This window comes from Labrus bergylta, chromosome 18 (genome assembly GCF_963930695.1).
Source record: "Labrus bergylta chromosome 18, fLabBer1.1, whole genome shotgun sequence".
NCBI lineage: Eukaryota > Metazoa > Chordata > Actinopteri > Labriformes > Labridae > Labrus > Labrus bergylta.
In genome coordinates this window covers 23,337,377-23,358,704 of record NC_089212.1, presented here as the reverse complement: position 1 = coordinate 23,358,704, position 21,328 = coordinate 23,337,377, and the positions used below count along the sequence as shown (strand labels likewise).

The 21,328-nt window shown below is 41.5% G+C and overlaps 1 protein-coding gene across 1 annotated transcript in view; it reads left to right on the top strand.

The window, feature by feature from the left end:
- LOC109994574 (transcription factor IIIB 90 kDa subunit-like) overlaps positions 1-21,328 on the top strand; it is a 66,361-nt gene that overhangs the window by 1,818 nt on the left and 43,215 nt on the right. The window contains exons 2-6 of the mRNA XM_065966034.1: positions 1,240-1,333; positions 1,555-1,681; positions 2,809-2,848; positions 4,018-4,119; positions 7,020-7,331. Of these exons, the coding sequence (XP_065822106.1) occupies positions 1,240-1,333; positions 1,555-1,681; positions 2,809-2,848; positions 4,018-4,119; positions 7,020-7,331 (675 nt within the window). The remainder of the gene's footprint in view (positions 1-1,239; positions 1,334-1,554; positions 1,682-2,808; positions 2,849-4,017; positions 4,120-7,019; positions 7,332-21,328) is intronic.

The window sequence follows — 21,328 nt, the reverse complement described above, 5'->3', positions numbered from 1 at the left end:
TCCCGCTCCCCGCATGTTTACACTCACGGTTTCACTTTTCGTCTTTCCCTGTTCCTCTGCTGCATTGCCTGAATAATTAATTGCCCCATCATAAATCATTGAGAAGGATGGGAGTCAGAAGGAAAAGTTTGTTCCCAAAATATGATGCAAATATCACCGACGATGATGAACGAGAAACATGCATCTGCAGAAACCTCGTCAGGGTGGAGAGATTTAAGAATTACATCACGACGAGAGGAAAGCAAACTCTGCGTTTAGAAAAAAAAAAAGAAAAGAAACTGGCATCTTTTGTCGCTGCGTGCTTTTCAAGGTGAGAGCGGTGAAATGTTTTGAGAAGTCTACAGCCACCACTTCAGTCCTTAAGGCTGTTAGCAGTGTGCTTGTCGAAGGAGAAGCATGCATCTATCTTTTAACAGGCTCTTGAGCAAGGGAACACTAATGACGGTTATATAAGTGTTCCCCTTCAAGGCTTGCACTGCGTCTCATAATATTAGTGTTGTTGGTACTCCCTTTTTTTTTTTTAAATCTGTGTTTTTTGTGTGGGTGTGGACTGTTGTCCTGCAGACTCTGTCCTCCAGTCTTAGAGGTTCACATGCAAACACACCTTAAAACCAAACCAGACGTGGATGTGCTCGGTCCAGGTTTGCTTACACACACACACACAAGGAATTTAACTTTGTTGAACTGTGCTCTGGTACAGGTACAACATTAAATATCAACAATAAACATAATAAGAAAAGACTAATATTTACATGACTAAAGATGAAACAGTGCAGTGGTGAATTTTCTATATCATATGGTTAAAAGTGCTCATGATAGTGCCCGGGTTCGAATCCAACCTGTGGCTCCTCTGTCCCTGATTTCTGACTCTATCCGCTCTCCTATTTCTACAATAATAACATAAAAAGCCCCAAAAATCAATCTTTGAGTCGTCAGAATTTAACACTTCAATACAATACTTGTAAAAATCTAAAGATATTGATACCTGTTTCAATACCAAGGCAATACAAATAGAATTCCATCCAAGCTCCAGTTGCGACCAGTGCAGGGTTTAACCCCGCCTCTTGCCCAATGACATCTAGGCTCAGCTCCAGCCCCCCATGACCCCTAAGAGGAAAAACCAGTATAGAGAATGGATGGATGCAGACAAACTCCCGCCTGCATCCTTTCTGTTCATATATGAGCGGGTCATTTCCCAGTTTGAAGCTGTCACATTGTGTGTGTTTTTCTTTTTTCCAGCTCTTCTTGTTGCTGCTCGCATGCACGACTTTCGGCGCACTATCAAAGAAATTGTCGGCGTTGTGAAAGTGTGTGAAACGACACTACGGAAAAGGTAACTGTGTGTCTACTGAAGGTGTCTTATTTGACAGCAAAGAGATTGTAGGTAGAGACAAAAGTCCAAAATGGAGCATGACATTCACGTCTCTATTTCTAAACTGTGTTTCCTGTATTATCCTTCACAGTGACCCACTTTTCTGTTTCACCCTAACTTGTTTGTGCATCGTTTTCGATGATGCTTTGACTCCTCTCTCTCTGTTGAATCATCTTCTGCAGGCTGACAGAGTTCGAGGGAACGCCCACCAGTCAGCTCACCATCGAAGAGTTCATGAAGGTGGATCTGGACCAAGAGTGTGACCCTCCCTGCTTCACTGAAGGACTGATGAAGAAGAAAGTCCGCCAGGTACGGTACTGGTCTCCACACACATGTACTAACATGACGAGTGATCCTCCACATTGTCTTTAACTAATAATAAAGCTGGTTATCATACACGTCCACATCCACAGTTTTGGTCTCCATGAGTTTATTAATGATGAGAAATTACACAGCTTGTGAAATAATCTGTTTCCCCCCCTCAGGCGTCATTAAAATTTGATCTCATATATTTGATGGTAACATGTGCCTCGAGGCGTTCTGCAATAATGAATGAAAGAAATTAACCTCCAAAGTGAAAGAGTCAAAGATCAATATTCTGCGAAACCACAAATAAACAGAAAAGTAAGCAGGTCGAGCTTTTTTATCACATCTTAGGAGAATCAGGAGTGAGAAGTTTTGCACCACGGCTCAAAGATACAATATGTTGAATTTGCTGCTACTGAATTCTGCTGTATGAGGAGCTGTGATTAAATAACGTCATGTAAATGAAACTCGGATACATTAGCTCGACGGTAAACATATTCTCTTCCTCAGGTCGGTCTCGCACGGTCGTCTTGACTACGGTCAACTCAGAGTTTGTTTTCATCGATCTAATCATGTGAAATGTCTCACAGTCACATGCCACTCAAGTAATAAAAAGATGGCTGACGGCCAGCAGGATGAATTGGCGATGGTTTTGGGAAAGTTGTGACTGAAAACTCAGAAAGATCACGAGTTGTGGTTGAAAGATTTGGAAACCTCAATAGCTTGGATGAGTAGTTGAGTTGAGTCAGAGTTTATTTCTCACAGGATTCTGCCTTTCGCTGCTTCTCACAATAAAGTTATAAAGAAATAGATGTTAAGAGTTTTATAATGTTTAGATATTTAAACGTTCAAACAGACCCTGTGTGTGTTTCTCATCGTCTTCTTCTTCTTCTTCTGTGTCTCATGCCAACAGCACCAAACCAGACTTGATGTTTTTTTGTACTTTTGGGGAGAAAATGTACTCGTGGAAGAAAAGGCAGCATCTGTCAACCACCCACAGTCCTCGTGTGCCGATGTTCTGTTATTCAGAGATGTTTCTGTGTAATCATTTCACCCTGCGCTCAGTGTTGGATCAGGGTTAAAGCTCTCACTCTGATTTCATTTCTTCCCTTTTGTCTTTCTCCCTCTAGCTGGAGAACGAGCTGAAGAAAAAGATGGATGACGTTGAAGGTATGAATGCGACGTCCTTGTGGCTCTCTGGCACAACTTCTCAAGATGGTTTCTCTTCACTTTTCTCCTTTTCAGTTTAGTTAGACTCACATTTACCACACGGAGAAAGACAGAAGTGAAATAACACTTTCTGCTTTGTTTACAATGCTTTTCCTCTAATGTGCTGACCTCGACTAAATGCAGATCAGTGCCGGATGGGGTTAAAGCCAGAATAAAAACTAAAGTTCTGCAATGCATGGAGAGGGAACGGCTCCATTTTTTTCACAGCATTTAACTAACCAAACATAATCTTACACTACAGAAGTAATGTTATTTAAAGGGTAAGCTAAATCAACGGAACCAAGAACACAAAACAAGTGTTATTTTTTTTTCCCGTTGTGTATCCCATCGATCATTTTAGGAATGAAAGTCACTGCATCTCATTTCATATAACATTAGTCAAGTGTACGTTAGGGTTTGCACAGACCTGTCAATGTGTTCGACTTTGCAGCTGTGTGATCATCGCTTTCTGCCCGATGTCGACTAATCGCTTCACACTTTTTATGTGGGATTTGTAGAACAGGTGTTATTGTTGCATACTTTATTGCAGCTGCTGCAACTTGCTGAGTTAACTGTCTGCTTTCAGCAACACACACATTAAAGGCTTTATATGTGAGTCTTCACACTTAAATGTAATAGAAATCAAGTATATCCTCTGAAACTATCTTTAGTTTGTTTACATCGCCTGGATGGCCGGCTGACTCCTCCCCTCGTGTATAAAAGTTGTTTAATTGAGGGACTAGAGAAAAGAAGAATAACATACTGTACTCACTGCTTAACTGTGTTTCTAGATCACGCTCATTTCAGGTAAATTTACATGCAGTGTGAAGATACCAGCATGGATCAAAAAATCAAATATAAAGCCTTTAAGTTTTGCAAATAAGTATTTATGCTGGTTGCAAAGCATTCCCTTCTCCCTTGATCTTATTGATAACTTCATCAGAGACTAGTCGACATCGACTCGACAAGAAACTGATGCACTGATTTGAAAGCTGAAGCATGAAGATGCTGAGAATAAAATCCCCATTCAGATAACTTCAAGAGGAACGAGCGTTATGCTTTTGTTTTTTTTATCCAGGTTTTTTTTTTCTAAATGTTAAAACTCTTTTCTTCACTTTCATTATCAACAGATGAAATTCAAGTTTACCAGGATGAAATCGACGCAGAGCTGCAGAGCAGTCGACCCAAACTGAGAGGAGTTTACGCCGCCTACACTAAAGAGAGTCCAGAAGGTGTGTTGGTGATTTGTTTTTGTGGTTTGTTAGGAGGCTTAAAACCCGGCTGAGCTCCAGCTCTCAGCCTGTCGTTAGGATGACTGGACGTTAAGTTGAGACAGGATGACGGCCGCCATCGATGGGACTCCAAAGCCCCCGGCAGGAACAGATGGGTGACATCACTCAGGCTGCGTCCATTCATATTTACATACATATCTGTGGTTGTGAAGCAAACTAGCTGCCTAAACTTCAACTTCAACTCAGGACAGAATAGAAAAGTCTGGAAACCCAAAGCCTGACTCCAAGGTGTCCCAACATGTTAACCACACAGGAGATAAAACCTTTGATTTAAATGAAAAATGGCTTTTTGTTACGTTCAACATTTTGTGTTTTCACTCAAAAATGTTTCTCTCAGCTTATCGTCCTCCAAACTGTTCAGTTACCTGTTACGTAATGAACACATTTTGGTGCTAGTGTTGCTGCAGACCTGTGGATAAATGTGTAACATGAGGATGAACACCAACATGATGTGTCTCAGCATCAAAATGATTTTAGCTCGATGACATAGTCAGCTGTTAACATCAGGGGGACGCCCCAAATAAAAACATAACAAGAGAAAACACTGACATTTAAATGTTTAATGATGTTTCTATTTAGAAAGGTTGTGAAGCAAGAGCACCTGTTATTGACACACACACACACACACACACACACACACACACACACACACACACACACACACACACACAGGCCCACCCAGGATAGAACACACACATCGCAGTGGACTCCCTGTCACTCTGTCTTTTTATCTGCTTCTACCTTTGGCTCTTTATCTCTGGCCCTCTGTCTTTGTCTGTTTCTCTCTCGTGTACACACACACACACACACACACACACACACACACACACACACACACACACACACACACACTCCGTCTCCCTCTGTTTTCACACAGCAGGGGTCGCAGGCTGTCACTGATTTCAGGCGTGTTGCTCTTCCAGCTGCTGCGTCGCTTTCAGATTTCTTATCGTTTCTTCTCAAACTGATACCCGAGTTTCTTTTCTGACATTTTTTTCTGCTGAATTTGAAAAGACTTTTTATTTTATTTTAATTAGGGCTGATTAAAGGACACATTTTAATTAGATACCAGGACGTAATTATGAGCCCATTTATTGTGCCCGGGTGTGATTGTTTATCTGCATTTCTACTCCCACTTCTGATTCGGGAAACAAAATAATTTAATTGTACTTGTTGTGGCATTTTAATATCTCTCATTGTATCACTACAGTGCTTGTTCTGAATGTTTTTTTTTTCTTTCCCCGTGAATACTTTTTAATTGGTAACCTGGGAATCAGGAAATTCTTGCTGTGTAATTATATCCGGCTAATTATACAATCTGACCGTAAACTGCGGCTCTCTGCTGTTTATTCAATCCTCGGAGAATATTCAGAAGTCATGAACTGTGCGATAACATTCAACATCGTCAAAGTGAGAGTTTCTAATGATTCAAAATCAGCATTTTAGCTTCTACTGAGACCGTTGTTTCATCCCACTCATCCTGTTGAGTGACCTTTGTAGTAATTATGTTTGCATTTCTATTTTTATTTTTATTTTATTTTTAATTCTCTTTATTGGGGTTTTTTCTTTTTTCAAATACAGATTAAAAAAAATCTGAGACATGTTTATTCATACCTCAAACCAACACAAAAAACTAAATGATAATAAATAAATAAAAAGATAAGATATAAAAAAACATGAGTAAAAACAAATAAAATACCAAAATAATAATAACATTAAAAAAAATGAGATTTAAATAGTAATAATAATACAACTTGGAGATGTCAAGTGCTTTTACTTTATTTTACTAAGTTGTATTTTTTTCACGGGGTTGTTTTTGTTGTAGTTGTCTTTAAATGGCTGCCATATTGAGTAAAACATTTATCTTTCCTCTCAAGGTAAATGTTATTATGTTTGCATTTCTACTGCTTGATATATACATTTTAAAGTTAATTTTACATACTTTATTAATCCCTGAGGGAAATTCTGCTTCACACACTGTTATTTTAGAGACATGCTTCACACACACACACACACACACACACGCACAAACATGACCTGTGGACCTGCGTTAGTGGAGAGATGTCAGAGTGAGTGCTACACAGGGAGTTGGTTGGGGGTTCTGTGCATTGCTCAAGGGCACCTCTCCAGTTTCCAGACCAACTTCCATATTTTGGCGACCTTCTGGTTCCAAACCCAAGTCCCAACAGACTGAGCTGCTGCTGCCACCCAAACTTCACACCTCCACCTTCTATCATGACGTTTTGTTACTTCCACCCTCGAGGTCCCTACATGATGAATGAAAGACAATGAATAGATCTGATGACGTGCTGTTTCATCACCTCTGTGTTTGTCATTTGATTTGTGTTACTGTCTCTCTTCATAGTCCACCATATCCTCAAGGACCCTCACTCAGCTTTGTAGGACTAAGGGCGCAGTCACACTGGCCATCTGTACCGTGCTGTACTCAAGCACGATTGGCCCCCCGCTGCGCCATTCCCACGCTGACCGGCGCGGCCCGCGGTCACACTGGCCAGGACTAACTGTGCCTAAAAGCACGATTACCTCTTGTAAATAACGTCGTAATGCAACACATGCACGCTTTATGAGAGAGAGAGAGAGAGCGAGAGCGAGAGAGAGAGAGGCACGGTACGGATGGCCAGTGTGGCCGCGCCCTAACTAGGAGGTTGTGAGCTAAACGTGGGAGCTTGTGTTGTTGCAACTGTCTGTCCTTATCGTGTACTCGAGACTGGTTTAACCACTTCCTGGCTTTCCAGTCTGCAGCTGGTTCTGCCTTTTTGTAATGCTCCTTTCAAACACATCACTAATTACATATCAAACTCCATCTCTCCCTCTTCTAGACTGTAAAAATGACAATGACGACGCCCTCTCCACACCCTCCAAGCTAGCAGACTTCGAGGAACCCGAAGAGGAGGATGAGCTTCAGGCTGTGGCCAAGCACTTTGGCAAAGAACTGGAAGAAATCACACTGGAGGCTCTGATCAAACTGGAGCGAACGACCCCAGAGGGGCAAGAGGGGGACCAGGAGGAGGAGGATGTCCCCAAGCGGGTGGGCCCGTCGCTGGCGTCCATTCTCGGCAGGATGCCCACAGCAGCCACGCTCGGCATCAGCGAGTCCATCAGCAGCTGCATCGGTAACGAGAAGGAGAACGGTGAGTGCTGATAGACTCTTAAGTCGTTTGATTGTCTAGTTTTATCGTCTCATTTGGAGGCCCGTTGGTGTCACATTACAAGGAAGTGGATGATCTAGATCAGAGGTCATACTTTGCTGATTCCTGCCGTGTAATATTCTCATCTGCTAGCGAAAAAAAAACAAACTGTGGAGCTTCTCTCTCTGCATTGTTTTTCAGATTTGTTCTCAGAGACAGCATCTGTTTCTGCTTTGTGAAGCTTTCCCTCTTTTGAATTTTAATGTATCATCACCAGTGTGATTCATGCAGAGGGGGAGGATGAGTTGTTGTATTTGATAAATGTCGACCGTACACGCAGTCGTTGGGAGTCGGGGCAATTTGGAGAGTTGCAACAATCCAGGCTTTGTATTGTTTTATTTAGCTAACATCTTTGTGAGCAGAAGCACCCTTGAGCCTGATCTGATTACGAATGCTGCGGTGATACCGTTTATCCTTGACTCTGTCTGGTACCTGCTGTATCACCATAATAACCCATAATCAAGTTAAAGAATGCTCTCTCAGGTTTAATTGTCGTAATTAGCTCGGCTCCAAAGTGGAATTGGTTTAGCTGCGTGTGAAATTTGTCAACCCTTATTATGTTTTACCCTTCTTAGTGCACCACAGACAGACAGGGGGCGGGGGGGGAGTGTGTGGGAGATGTGAAGGAGATATCAGAGCTGAATTTGTTTAACCCTTGTGGTGTCGACTTTCGGATTTATGCTGAAATACTTCAAGTAGTTGCTGGAGAGGTTGTCTGTCGCCGATTTGTTCAGATGGCTTTTAAACTCAGATGAACTGAATTATTGTACCAAGGTGGGAAAAAAACTAAAACTGTTGTTTTTTAGGTGAGCATTACAAAATATGTAGGATGGGTTTTTGTGTATAAAGCATAAGTGTGGCCTCGACTTGTTTCAGACTAGAGTCAGAACTCTGTTGACTTCATATATTCCTTGGGCAAGACACTTAACCCCGAATTGCTCCCGCTGCTTCGGTGGCGGTGTATGAATGGGATTAGTTACCTCTGATGGATGATACTACATAACTACTACCACCATCAGTGTGTGAATGTGTAGGTGTGACATGCAGTGTAAAAGCGCAAGACAAGTAAATGGCTATATAAGCTTCCCTCAAGTTGAATGTAAACGGTAAATAGACTTGCCATTTACAATTTACCACTGATATTCAACTTGAAGGAATACAACAAACTTGACTTGGATTGAAATGGTTTCTGGACTTGTACAGCGTTCTGTTCGGTTGGCCAGTTGGTGCAAAGGCTCTGCAACAGCTGAAACCTGCAGCATATTTAGAAATGCTGCAAATTCAAAAGCAAATGCCGCTCCGGTGGTTTTATAAGAAATGCACTTCCCAATCTCCCTCCCACATCTGTCGGCGTCCATCTCCAGAAACCTGAGCGGGGGTTCAGTAAGATGCATGGAGTCGAGCCTGGCATCGCACTACAGTCCTCTCTGGAGTCAAACAGAACATGCACCGCTTGTTATGAGATTTATGACAATGAACAAATGTTTCTGCTTGTTGACAGGAGTCTGGTAATGAAACCTTATATGAACCAATAATAAAAACTGACTGATGTTTCCAGCTGCAGTTACCCTAAAAAAAAAATAAATAAAAAAAAAAAGAGCCATAGGAGTGAACAGACCCTCTGTCAATGTGACTTATTAACAGCTACAAAAATAAAACAACTACAGGGATCCATCAAGTGTTACCTATAATTACCTAATTACACGGATAGGATGTGCTTCGCCCCCCTTATCTGGGTGTGCAGAGGCGTTGATGGATGTGAGGTAATGGTGCCATGCAGCTGCATCTGTCCTGATGAGGAAACCTGTGTTTTTTTATGGCTGAGTGTAGGAGGGCGGGGAGTCGGGAGAGGCCAGGGGTCGGGAGGTGAAGTGTGTTTTGATGGATGGATGTTGTACAGGAAAGGATGGTGAAGTGGTTTAATGTTTGGAGAACAATCCTGGAACTTAAAGGTCGCAGGTTTGAGTCCCTTCAGAAACCTCTTTGTGTCCATAAATATTGACCAGGGCTCCACTTCCACACAATGATCAGGCCTCAAGTTAAAAGCTTTCTTTGGGGTTTTTAGACCTCAAATTTGTCACATGTTTCCCAAAAAGAGCACTTACATAAAAGTAGAGGCTGTTTAGTGCTCCTACATTTTGTTTGTGTGCTTAAGAGGATGGTTAATGACTAGTAACATATTTAACTGTAATCTGTGTATTAACATGACAAAGAGTCTACAGCAATGCTATTGGCTACTTAGCAGCCGGAGATTAGCATTTAACTATATGTGCTTTGCATGCAGGTATAATGTTACCAAGGCTTGACATTTTAGTTTAGGTTTTGAACATAATAACATTTCCAACACAATTAGCGTTGCAGGAATTTAGTCACAACCCAAAGTTACATTTGAAATGCTAAACTGATTTAACAAAGATGTAAATCATGAAAAATGAACAAGATATATACATAAAACATTAAGTGAACATTAAAACTTAAGCGAAGTCGAGCAAGATGAAGACGTTAATAAGTACAAATACAAAGATAGCGTCAGTTTCCATTAAAGGTCGAAATCCACTTCACCATGTTTCTCTAACTCTAATATGTCTGTAGTCCGTCTACAAACCCCCCAATGATGAGAAAAGTCCATCCTCTCCGTCTTCTGCCTGCTCCACTTTTCAGAAAACGTGTGCTCAAACAAGCCGTTTAGAGATTTCCCCTTCATGACATCACAAAGGGCAGTAGCCCCTCCCCCAGGTGGGTGACACTCCCACAGCTAGGTGTTTGTTCTGCCCTCTGAGTCTGCCTTCTCACCGTAAACAATAGGACATGGAGCGAGAAAGCACCGAGTACACTCAAGCCCTTCCAGAGAGGGGGTGTGGTCAGACACAGCTCATTTACATATTTAAAGGTACAGACACAGAAACAGCCTGTTTTGATCAGGGCTGAAATAGAGGGGTTTATAGACATGATCAAATACAGGATCAGAGTGGATTCAGAACAAGAACAAGACTTATTTACTCTTGTTAAAGAGGAGGAGAATATGTGATCTTAAAATAACTTGAAATGAGAAATGTACAAAACTGAGAATTTCCTAACAGACAATGGTTACAGGAGCTTGAAGAGGTTCATAAAATAAATGGTATGGTAATCCAATACAATGTCTGATGAAAGTTAATACTGTTTTAGATAATGGATCCCGGTCTTGTCTCCGGATCCTTTTAGGAAGAAGATAATCCTTTTAAGTTGCTTGCTGAAAAAGTGAGCGGCTAATAAGTAAATGAATAGTGCCTTCAAAAAATGCATGCATCATAACATTTTACTGGTATGAAAGAAGGACTGTGTAATAAGCTGCCTCTCTAAAACACCCATTTCTCAGGTCAAACCACCCATTAACCTGATGAAAATGTTCCCCAAAATTGCCTCTGAGCTCATCCCATCCTGGGAATACACAACAGGGACAAGGTCAAGAGCGAAAAAGCCACCGTAACCCGACTGACTGAATCACAGCTCTCTGAATCATACGCTCTTACGTTAATTGTTAAATTTGTCTCATCTTCTTGAAAAGATCTGTTTTTGGCACCGAGTGACGTGAGTTTGAGTCATCCTTTTCAACTCGGCGCATCATGAGGCCCATCAAATGAGGCTATGAATGACACAATCGGCATTAAAATGAAAAAGTGAAACATGGCCGTGCTTAAAGGGTTTAATCGTTGGCCAGTGGGGCTGGAGTCTGATCTCACCAGGGAGCTGTGTGATTAAAGGTCAGCTGCTCGTTCTCTCCAGAGAGTGTGTGTGCGTCTCCTTTCTTTATTCTGCCTCTCCAGTCTGTGTGTTGGCTCTCTTTTGGTTTGAGTTAAAGGATTAAGTCGCTATGTTGTTTAAAAAGGTTTGATATCAATCAATCATTATTTGTATAGCGCCAATTCATAACGAGTGTTATCTGGAGATATGAGAATTTTCCCTGAAAAGCTAGAAATGTAATCACAGCATGACACCATCATTTAATGCCGGTGGCTCATGTTGTTCTCTAATCTTAAGCCCTTTTCTCACATGAACTCCTGACTTTCTCCTGATCATTTCAGGACATTCAGTCCCTGATATTTTTCAGAATCTCCATTCACTCGTTTACGTCACAGAGAGAGATTATCCATAACCCTTTTTCACGTTGCCAGTTTGCTACAGAACCGTGAAATCAGCGCTACCTTCACTAGACCTCTGAACTTGTACATTGACTCAGTCAGTAGGGTTACATGGCGCAAGATATTCGAATTTCTGATCGTATCAGACACTGTTTGGACTTTTAAAATGCATGTAAACATCTTACTCCGACCTACATCGGACCAAAATTGGACCATAACGTACAATTCATAATCGGAAAAGAACACCTAGATAAGTCGTTCATAGTCTGCAAACTAACGGCGTGTAAACTCAGACATCGTATCGTAATCGGATTTTGCGTTCTGCGCGTGCTCGAGAATTACCGCCGGGGCTTTCACCCGGATGTGGAAGGAGACGATGTAATAAATAGTAGTGTTGTTGCCGGAAGCAGCGTCCTTCTGCTGTTATCGCCGCAGCCAAAAGATCCGCTGTTCTTCTAGTATGAATTATTAGAATGTAAATAATGCACAAAATGTACGTAGCTGTAGCGTCGTCCATCTCCTTGTACGCCATCTTTGTTTGAATGCTGCCAGATAGTTTGTTGTCGCTGTGACGTATAGGTCAACTGGAAGTGGCTTTATAAACACTTCAGTCAGCCATGCTCCGGCCATTTATACGATTCACTGATCGGCAGTGACAGCTGTCCGTTCGAGTAGCAAATCGGTATATGGCTTGATCCTATCGAGCTACCCCGTGTAAACGCACTGAGTAACAGTGTAATATTGGTGTCCCGGTGTCTGATTATTCATTTCGTTAACGTTTTGCTGAAACATGAGATTCACATGTGCAAACACAGCAGGAGCTTCACATACACACTCAGACATGCACACACACAGCTCCGCTTCCTCTCAGTTAGAGCTTGATTCGGTCATTTCATTTGACTACTGTCTTGTCCCGGCGTTCAAACACTGAGAGACAATGGATTTAATGTGACTCTGCTACTTGCCCCTTATCGCCTAGTTACTGTTTGACCTTCTTCCAGTTGACCTAAAATGCAACATACCGAGGCGATTCGTCAAATTGCCATTCTGCATTTTCCTTCCATCCATGCACTTCAATATATTTAAGTACTTCAGCTGACACAACAGAAGCGGTGTCTCCTCATCAGTGGTCTGAAAAATCCCGCTCTAGCACTCGCCATGTTCATACCGTCGCCTTGATTCTTCCGGGTTTTATCTCTCGATGCACTTCTGCTTTCCGACTGTGTACAATGAACTCTTGTCTTATTAGTCTTTCTTTAAATGTTGCTGATGACCACAGTTGGTATTTTCCTACTACCTCTGTTTCTCTGTTAGGAGGCTGATCACACAGAGCCGAATGTAGATGGGGGTTTTGTGGATTCAGCTCATTGTGGTGGATATGGGAGGGGTAAGGAGGGAGGGGGTATCATGGCCCCCTCCAAGCTCAATCTTTGAAGTATTAAGTGGACAGAGTACCTTGTCATTAGGGCCGAAGCCTTTCATCTGTACGCTCGAGTGTGTGTGGAGTATTTGTGGACATTGTTAGCAGAGGGCAGGGCACTGGAGGAAGAGAGAGAGGCTGTCATTTTAAAGTCTCGCAGGAAAAGGGAACAAGAAAGTCAAAAGACAAAACTCCTATGTAATCAGTGGTTGATGTTTTTAGTTCTGAGGAAATGCTGACTCCCTTCTACCTCGCATGGATGGACATGTTTTTTTTTTCTCCTTTTAAGAAAATCCTCAGTTTGTGAAGTTTGCCCACAAACCCAAACACACAACTAGTAAATATTGATCATAAATGAAGATGTTTTCATTTATAAATGAGAAGAAAGGAATCCACTTGAGTTGTCCCGCTGTCTCCGTTAAAAAAAACGATTAAATCTGGGATCATTAATCTACAAACTTAAAGGCTTTGTGTGATTTTTCACACTTAAATGTAATAGAAATCAAGTATAGCCTCTGAAAATATCCGCCTTTATTGGAGAGACCGTAGAAGTCTGAAATCAGGGAGAGAGGGGAGGGGGGATGACATGCAGGACCGGAGGTTGGATTTGAACCCAGGCCGCCAGTTTTAATTGGACTGCAGCCTCTGAACATGGGGTGCGGAAGCTAACCACTCAGCCACCGGCGCCCAGATTAATGCATTTTTAAAACGAGTGAAGTCAAACTCCCTCTGAGCTTGTTGTTCTCACATTTGTTAACTTCTGAAGGTTTCTTCATGTCTCTCATTTTGAAAACGCTGCAGTCATTGAAAAAGTGACAGCCGTGCACTCCTTGTTAAACTCGTTTCTGTCGTTCGCCCTGTTTTACCTCGCTCCCTCATCGATGTCCTGTCTGAGTAATGGCATTTTCATTAACTTGTGCCATCAGAGGAGAAACACAGAGCTGAGATCAGCCGGGCCCGGCCGGCAGGAGGAACGTGACTCCGGCACCTCCGGGTGACTTTGTCACATCTGTCTATAGGCGAGGTCTTCGGGGAGCCCCGCCTCGCACCATTAGAGGCAGCATTGATTGAAGCACACTGTTTTCAGCGGAGCACTTAGTTCAATCAATGACGTTTTGCCCTGACCTTAACTACCTCAGCGAGCACAGCGCCCCAGCTCTCGTCAAACCATTCTGCCGCTTTTATTGCCTGAAAACGCCGGGGAGAAAAAAGACGTTTGAAGTGTGTGAAACTCGAGATTTTAGCGAGGCCTTTTGCTCTTCGAAGCATTCATTTCTTTTTTAAGATCTGAAGTGGTTTCACACAATGTTCTGTCGCTATTTTACAGGTTTTAGGCGGGGGTTAAGGAAACTGGCTTTGAATCCCAGATAAGAAGTGTGTGTTTTAAAATGTTTCAACCATCCGTCCTCCTCGCTAACAGCACAATTACTGCAGTAAATTGACGCTCTCGGGCTTTTTGGAGGCGTGGTAGAAGCTCTCTGACAGATCTGTGTTCTGACGGCAGCTCTGCTGAGTCAATTATAGTCTTTCAAATGAGCAGCATCTGTCTCATCTCCCTGCGTCCACAGAGGAGTCGTTCACCGATGAAAGAGTATGCAAAGTCTCATCCTGTGTTTCAGCAGCATCGCACTTTACCTCCTCAGCAGTAACATCTGTGGAGAGAAGAGCTACAAGGCCCTTTGTGTTTCTCTTATAGGCATGTTAATGAGGGCAGAAGCAGGAGGTCACAGCAAACACTGAATGTTTTCAGCTCGGAGAGGAACAAACACCAAAGTGAAGATGTCGAGTTCAAGACATTTTTTTGGTACAGATGTTTCACTTGTCTTTACATTTTCTGGTCAACAAGTATTTGGTTTTAAACGGAGATTCTTCAAAAACAGGAAACGTTACAGACATTTTTTTACCATCCTAGCAAATTATTTTTCAAGGACAATCTGAGTTGTGAAAGTTGATGAAGCAGAAATCTGACTTAAACACATTTAAATAATTGTACACCCTTTTTTTTTTTTTTTTTTTTACAAGGGACATTTAAAATCTTCCAAATAAACCAAATAAAGAGGAAAGACTGCACACAGTAATGCTGCTTTGTCATTTCTTTTGACACAGTTTTCTATAATATTGAGGAGCTCTTTGCATTATTCTCCATCTTCTAGAAGTTAGAGTTAGATCTGATAGAAATATATTAATACTACCAATGATATAAAAGTCAGGCGGCTATTATCTCAGCTTGTCTTTTTGTTGTCACAAAGAATACGGGGACCCGACTGGAAGATGGCTCCTTTTCATTTGAATGGAAATTGCTCGCACAGCACAAAAAAAAGCTAATCTTAAAGGAATCAAAACGGATTAATGCAAGTTGTAACAACTTGTTTTTTTAATCCTAGTTAAACTGTCAACAGCTTCACAAACATCTCTTTTCTAATGACTGTCCACAGGCTGTGTGTGTTTGATAACTGGGGAAGTTTTTAACAAGGTTGAGCGGCGGTGCTTTATTCACTTCTCTTAATACATTTATCCCATTACTGCAGTAACTTCATCGAGTCTTGACGTCTGTGACTCAAAGTCTCTAGATTGGAGGAATTAGTTTGGCACTTAAAGCAACAGAAAAAACACCAACTTGTAGTTTTTATATCCTACTTTTTGTATGTAGAGACAAACTCAGTTGAACGGTTAATGATCAGCCATCGAGGTGCTAGTTGGCAGATTTTTGTTACCTTCAGACTTCCATTCTAGTTTTTTTTTTCCTCCTTGTTACCAATCTTTATGCTAAGCTATAAAGCTTCTTCCTAAAGTTTCATAAACACAGCACAGTCATCATCAGAGAGGTATCCGTCTTCTTCTCTAACAGATCCCAAAATCTCTAGTTAATCCTTTATGTTTAAAACAGAGGTTACCCAGGGTGTTGAAATGATGTTTAATGGTTTGTTTTGATCAGCTGTGTCAAGGTTTTTGCTTTTCACCTTGTGGAGAGATGCGAGGAGGCGTGAATTCACAATTTTCACAAGTCATGCTGGATGATGTAGTTTTTGCTTACCGTCATATTAGCAGCCGGTGAAGTGAGACAAGAATTTGTGTTGAGAAACGAAATCTCAGAGTGGATTGTGAAGCTGCACTTGCATGAAGATATCTGTTTATAGACATTCATTAAAGCTAAATTGTTGAAAGATGAGCCGATGGGTGCCAGTTTAGATTGTTTGGTAGAGCAGCATTTGGAGGCGTTTCTCACTGGTCATTGGTTCAACTATGCATGCCATCCCCCACTCTCTCCCCACATTTCCTGTCTGTATCTATACTTTTAAATAAAGGCCAAAAACCCTCCAAAACAACACATCAAGTGCTATTATTCAGGACTAGAAATCATTATGGGGATTCTGACTGGTTCAGTTTGATTTAGTGTTTGGTAGCTGAGATGAAAGACCAATCTTAGCACCTGTCAAATGAATATTTCATGAAGTGGTGTTGTTCAATCATCAGGTTTGTGGTACAGTAAAGATTAAGAGTATTGTCCCTTTAATTGCTAATGACTGTTTTCTAATTTATGCAGCTAATCCATTCACAAAGTTACCCATTTTACCCGTCCACTCGTTTCCTCTGTACTGTGGAGACAGCTGGGCAGGCCTGTGTGTGTCAGTGTGTGTGAGAGGAAGGGGTGTTTACAGTGCCCGGGGCGGTACAGTAGAGCTTGATGGACATATGGCCGGATGGACTCGACCTCTCAGAGGAGGCGAGCGGCTAGATGTGAAGGCAGACGGACAGACAGGCGATGACAGCGCAGGGAGGAAGGCATCAGTGATACACAACAGAAACGCAAGGAGAAGAACAAACATCTAATGTTTATTTCAAGCTCAGGCTGCTCTCTGCGGACGTCCAATCATACGCTTTCAGTGAGTCAGTGCAAGCTAAGCTACCTCAGCAGCAGTGTGGTGCGGAATATAAAATCAGGCTGTGAGAAAGTGTGTAAAGTGTGTGTGTGTGTGTGTGTGTGTCTGTGTGTGAGAGCAGCAGTTCGCAGTCAGTCTCTCTGGTGAGATGACTGTAGCGGCCCGTCACAGCGGCCGGCTGTGATTGGAGCTGATGTGTGTCTTCTGGCCCCGAGGAGGGAAAGGAAAGCCGTCTCGTCTGCCGCCGCCAGCCTGACGGGAGATGACAGCTACCGTTTAGCAGGCAGGCAAAGGCAGGAAACCGCTCGCCTCTGGCTGTTACGTCACAGCACATTTCACTGTTTCAGTCCCCCTCTTCCCTCCTCACACAGCGGGATCAGGACTGGGGATTTTAGCAAGGGGTTCCACCCCGGTCAGGGGATTAACTCCAAATGTACAGAAAGTATGAGTAGATTTTTGTGGGAGAAATCACTTCTTAATCACCCCGTGGTCTGACAGCCATGTGACGTGTTTTGGTTTGTTTTTTGCTAAGTATTAAGACAGCCAAAGAATAATCTTCTACCGCAGACTTCTAGTGGGTAATATATCATTTTGAGTCACAGAATCTAAACCAATCAGAAGCCGTGTAGAGTCGCTCTCCTTGACTTAAAAAGTCGACAGTGTTTGTTGATGTGACTTGTAGGCTTTGGCTGCCGTGGTAACAGTGATGCAACATGTTCTGCAACCGCCGCAGAAGATGTGATTGATCAGCTGTTTCTCATTTTGTTTCTTCTGAAGCTGCTGAAGGTTGTTGTTGTTAGTTTGTCGTCTGTTCATCCAACAAAGACTCTTAAGAACCCTCCCCTGTGCTCACTGCAGATCATACACACTCTCAAATAGCAGCTACCTGAATGTTACTTGGTACTATAAGTCTTATCCCAACGTCAATATGATACATAAACAAACATTTCTCCGCTCTCCAATCATGCCAAAAATGTCGGTATGATGGAAGCAGGTTAAACTCCTTGGATGAAGGATGATTGTGATCAGCCAGGATTGACTGGACCCTCTTCAATACTTTGTACAGGTGTGATAGGTCAGAGAGTGACAAACCTGTAAGAACAACAAACAGCAGGAATCCAGCAACTTAAGTCCAGATGTTTATGTTCCCCTTACAGATAATTCTGATTAATTAAAGATCTTTGGTTTACAATACAATACTTAATTGGTTCGTCACTGTCTGACCTATCACACATGTTTAAAGTATTTCTGTTTTGAAAATCATATCTTGAAAAATAACGCTTAAAACAAAGCATTCGTTCATTGTTAAATAACAGCGAAATAAGAACTCGCTTGTTCATCACTGTGAGTCCTTTAAATTTAGCATCTTTGAATCTAGTGAAGAAATTATCCTCTGTTTAGACATTCAGTGGCTCTCATCCAGAGAAAACTGGATCCAGAACTTGTTTACAGTTTAACAAACTAGATGAGAGCAAGAGTGAAAGCCAGAGTGACCAGAAAATAAATATTGATGTCTGTAATGGCACCGTGAGTCATGGAGCAATTTCACCAGAGAGAATAGAGAAGCATGCATCAAAAACTGTCACAACCACAGAAACTACTTCACTCAGAATGACCACACAGATGTCAGGTCTTTACAAATGGAAATGTTTCTCTGAAGTCTTTTTTTGGTTCCTTCTTTCCTCAAATTTAAACTCTTTAAAGATTTTTTTTTTACATTATGACCTTGGAAAGCGCTTACCTCCACATGTTCACATGAGAAGTTTTAACAAAGCTTTTAGTTGTTTTAAAGTGGACATATTATGAAAACTTGTACAGTGTTTTTGAACATATGTTTGGGTAACCTGAGTGTCTACTCACCCACAAAATGTGAAATAAACCCATCCAGTCCTTTGTTTGTGGTCTGCATAAGTCTTACAACACAGAGAAAAATGCTCTGTTTCAAATTTGCTCTCCTTGTGATGTCACAGTGGGATTCTAATAAAAAAATAAAAATCCTCTACCCTCCTTGGTATCTCCATCCATGGATTCCACGCAGAGCCTAGAATTTTGCAAAAACTTTTGCACAGGTCTGCCATTGAATCTCGCCACAGAGGAGTGATGTCTACCGGGAAAACTCAGAGGGGGGGGGTCATTGCATTTAAAGAGACACACACACCAAAACGGAGCGTTCTGAGAGAGCTGGTTTATACAGGCTCACAAACCTCCTCTGGTGCTTGATTTATGTTATATTTTGACCAAAGCACAGCACAGATGTTTCATTTAGACCACAGGGGGACTGTTTGAAAAGGTGGAGAAGGGGGATAATATGTCCTCTTTAACACAAATAACAAGGAACTGTACATGTTACACATCGTTTCTAACATTTGAAGGACCTTCTTAGACTTCTCTGTTTTGACTTGAAGGTTGAGAAGGGCACTGTGTTCCTGACCTTGTAGAGATCTAAAGGAAGATGGCGTGATATGATCAAAAGCTCCAGAGCGGGAAGTAATAAACCTTGTAGAAAGATCGTTCGACAACTGCTATTTCGAAGGTCAATAACCAATCAACTTAGAGCTTCAAGGAATGTCAATTGAGGAAACTGAGACGGAGAAGGGCTTCTGCATGAAACACTTTTATCTCCTGGGTGTGATTACCTCATAAAGATCTAAACAAGACCGTGACATGGGACTAAAAGCTTCAGAAAGGTTACTGGAGGACTCGTGGTTAGATTAGCCGTTTAGGGACTGAAGGAAATCTTTGGTATTTGCCGGACCCTGTCTCGTCTTGTTCTTCAGCTTCTGTACAAACTGTAATGATTGTAGTTCTTGAACACCATCTATGTGAACTTTTTTTATTATGTACATCAGAGTAGGTACTCTTCAAGCACAAGACAACCTTAAGTGATAAAGGGAAGCTAGTTCGCCCAGACTTTAGGGTACGCTGCTCAGCTAAACAAACAAAAGCAAATTGAAGAGTTGAAATACGACCTAAAATCGACTCATGATTCGATATGATCCAAGCGATACTAGTCAGGACGAGGATTTATTTCCCTAATAATATTCTGTTCCGACCCTTTTTGCAACTGAAGAGATTGTTTTAAATCAATTTTATACCTAACTTGAATAAAAACTTTAAAACTTGATGTCAAGAGCGGAAAACTTTGTAGAAAGTTCCCTCAGAAAAGACTTGTTGCTCACCCTATTATACGTAATAACAACTTTAATTTGATAGTACCTTTAAAAACACGAGTTTACAAAGTGCGTTGACATACATACAAGCTAAAGCAAACACTAGAAGAACCAAAACAACACCAAGATGACCAAGAAAACACAAGAACCCATACATCAAATAACACAACCAGCGTAATTAAAGCAAACATCACAAGATCATAAAACGCCTCAGAAGAACCCAACAACATGAAATGAGACCAGGAGGACCGGATGATGGGAGAAGAGAATCATTACTGGAGGTCTTTAAACATCACAGGCAGATGATGTTCAACAGTAGGAGATCTGAGGGTGGATTTCATGGGTCATTCATGTTCTTGTTGCTTTTGATAGAAAGTTTGTAAATATTTTTCTGCACATGTGAAAGTGGTACGATATTTTAAAAACACAGAAAACTGATTCATCAAGCATCATTTTTGCTAAGATTCATGTGGGGGTCGTCTGGCATTTCAGATCTTTAATTTCCATGAACAACAATGAAGACATTAACCAGTTCTCGTTTTGATGACGGCATTATGGAAATGCTTCAGCCACTAAGACTGCTGTAATGGACCAGAGAGTCTCCGTTAGTTTATCATAAATAGGAAGTCTTTGATGGATAAGACATTGTAGTTTCACTTAGTGCTGATGGTGATTTATTCATACTGTTCTTTTGATATGAAATGACTTTCTGTTTTGGAAAATAGATATGAATAATGAAGCAGGAGAAATTGACAGGACTTCTCTTTGATCAAAGACATTTATTGAAAAATATGGAAAACGTAGCTCCCACTGCTGAAAAGTTCTGTCTCTTTCGATTCAGACATCATAAGAGGACCCAGAGTCATGGCAGCCTCAGATGGCAGAGCGAAGAATAACATTACAGCAGGACATAACAATGGAAACCAAAGTGACGTAATGTTGACTTAGCCAGTTCAATCAACGCTGTGTATTGACAGATCAGCTTCTCCAGGTCTTTCTGTCTTTTCTATCTTATTTCTTTATTTTCCTTTAATTGCCTAGTAGTCGGAAAGATCAACATTTTCTTCTTGTACAGAACAACACACAACTAGGGAGGTGATTAAATTCAGATTTAAGGACGTGAGTGTGTCTTTCAGTCATCTCTTACCAACATCAAGATTGCTTTCTTTAAAGCAACCAACTAAACATTGAAGTTTCTGTTCTCTTTGGAGTCACCTGCAGGGATTAACTTGTAAATGAAAGTGGGTTTTTTTAGACTTGTACCAAAGTAATGATTTGTTTCTAATGCTACAAAGAAGAGGCATGAACAAACAGCTTAGTGCTCCACAAACAAGTGTGATGAGGAGAA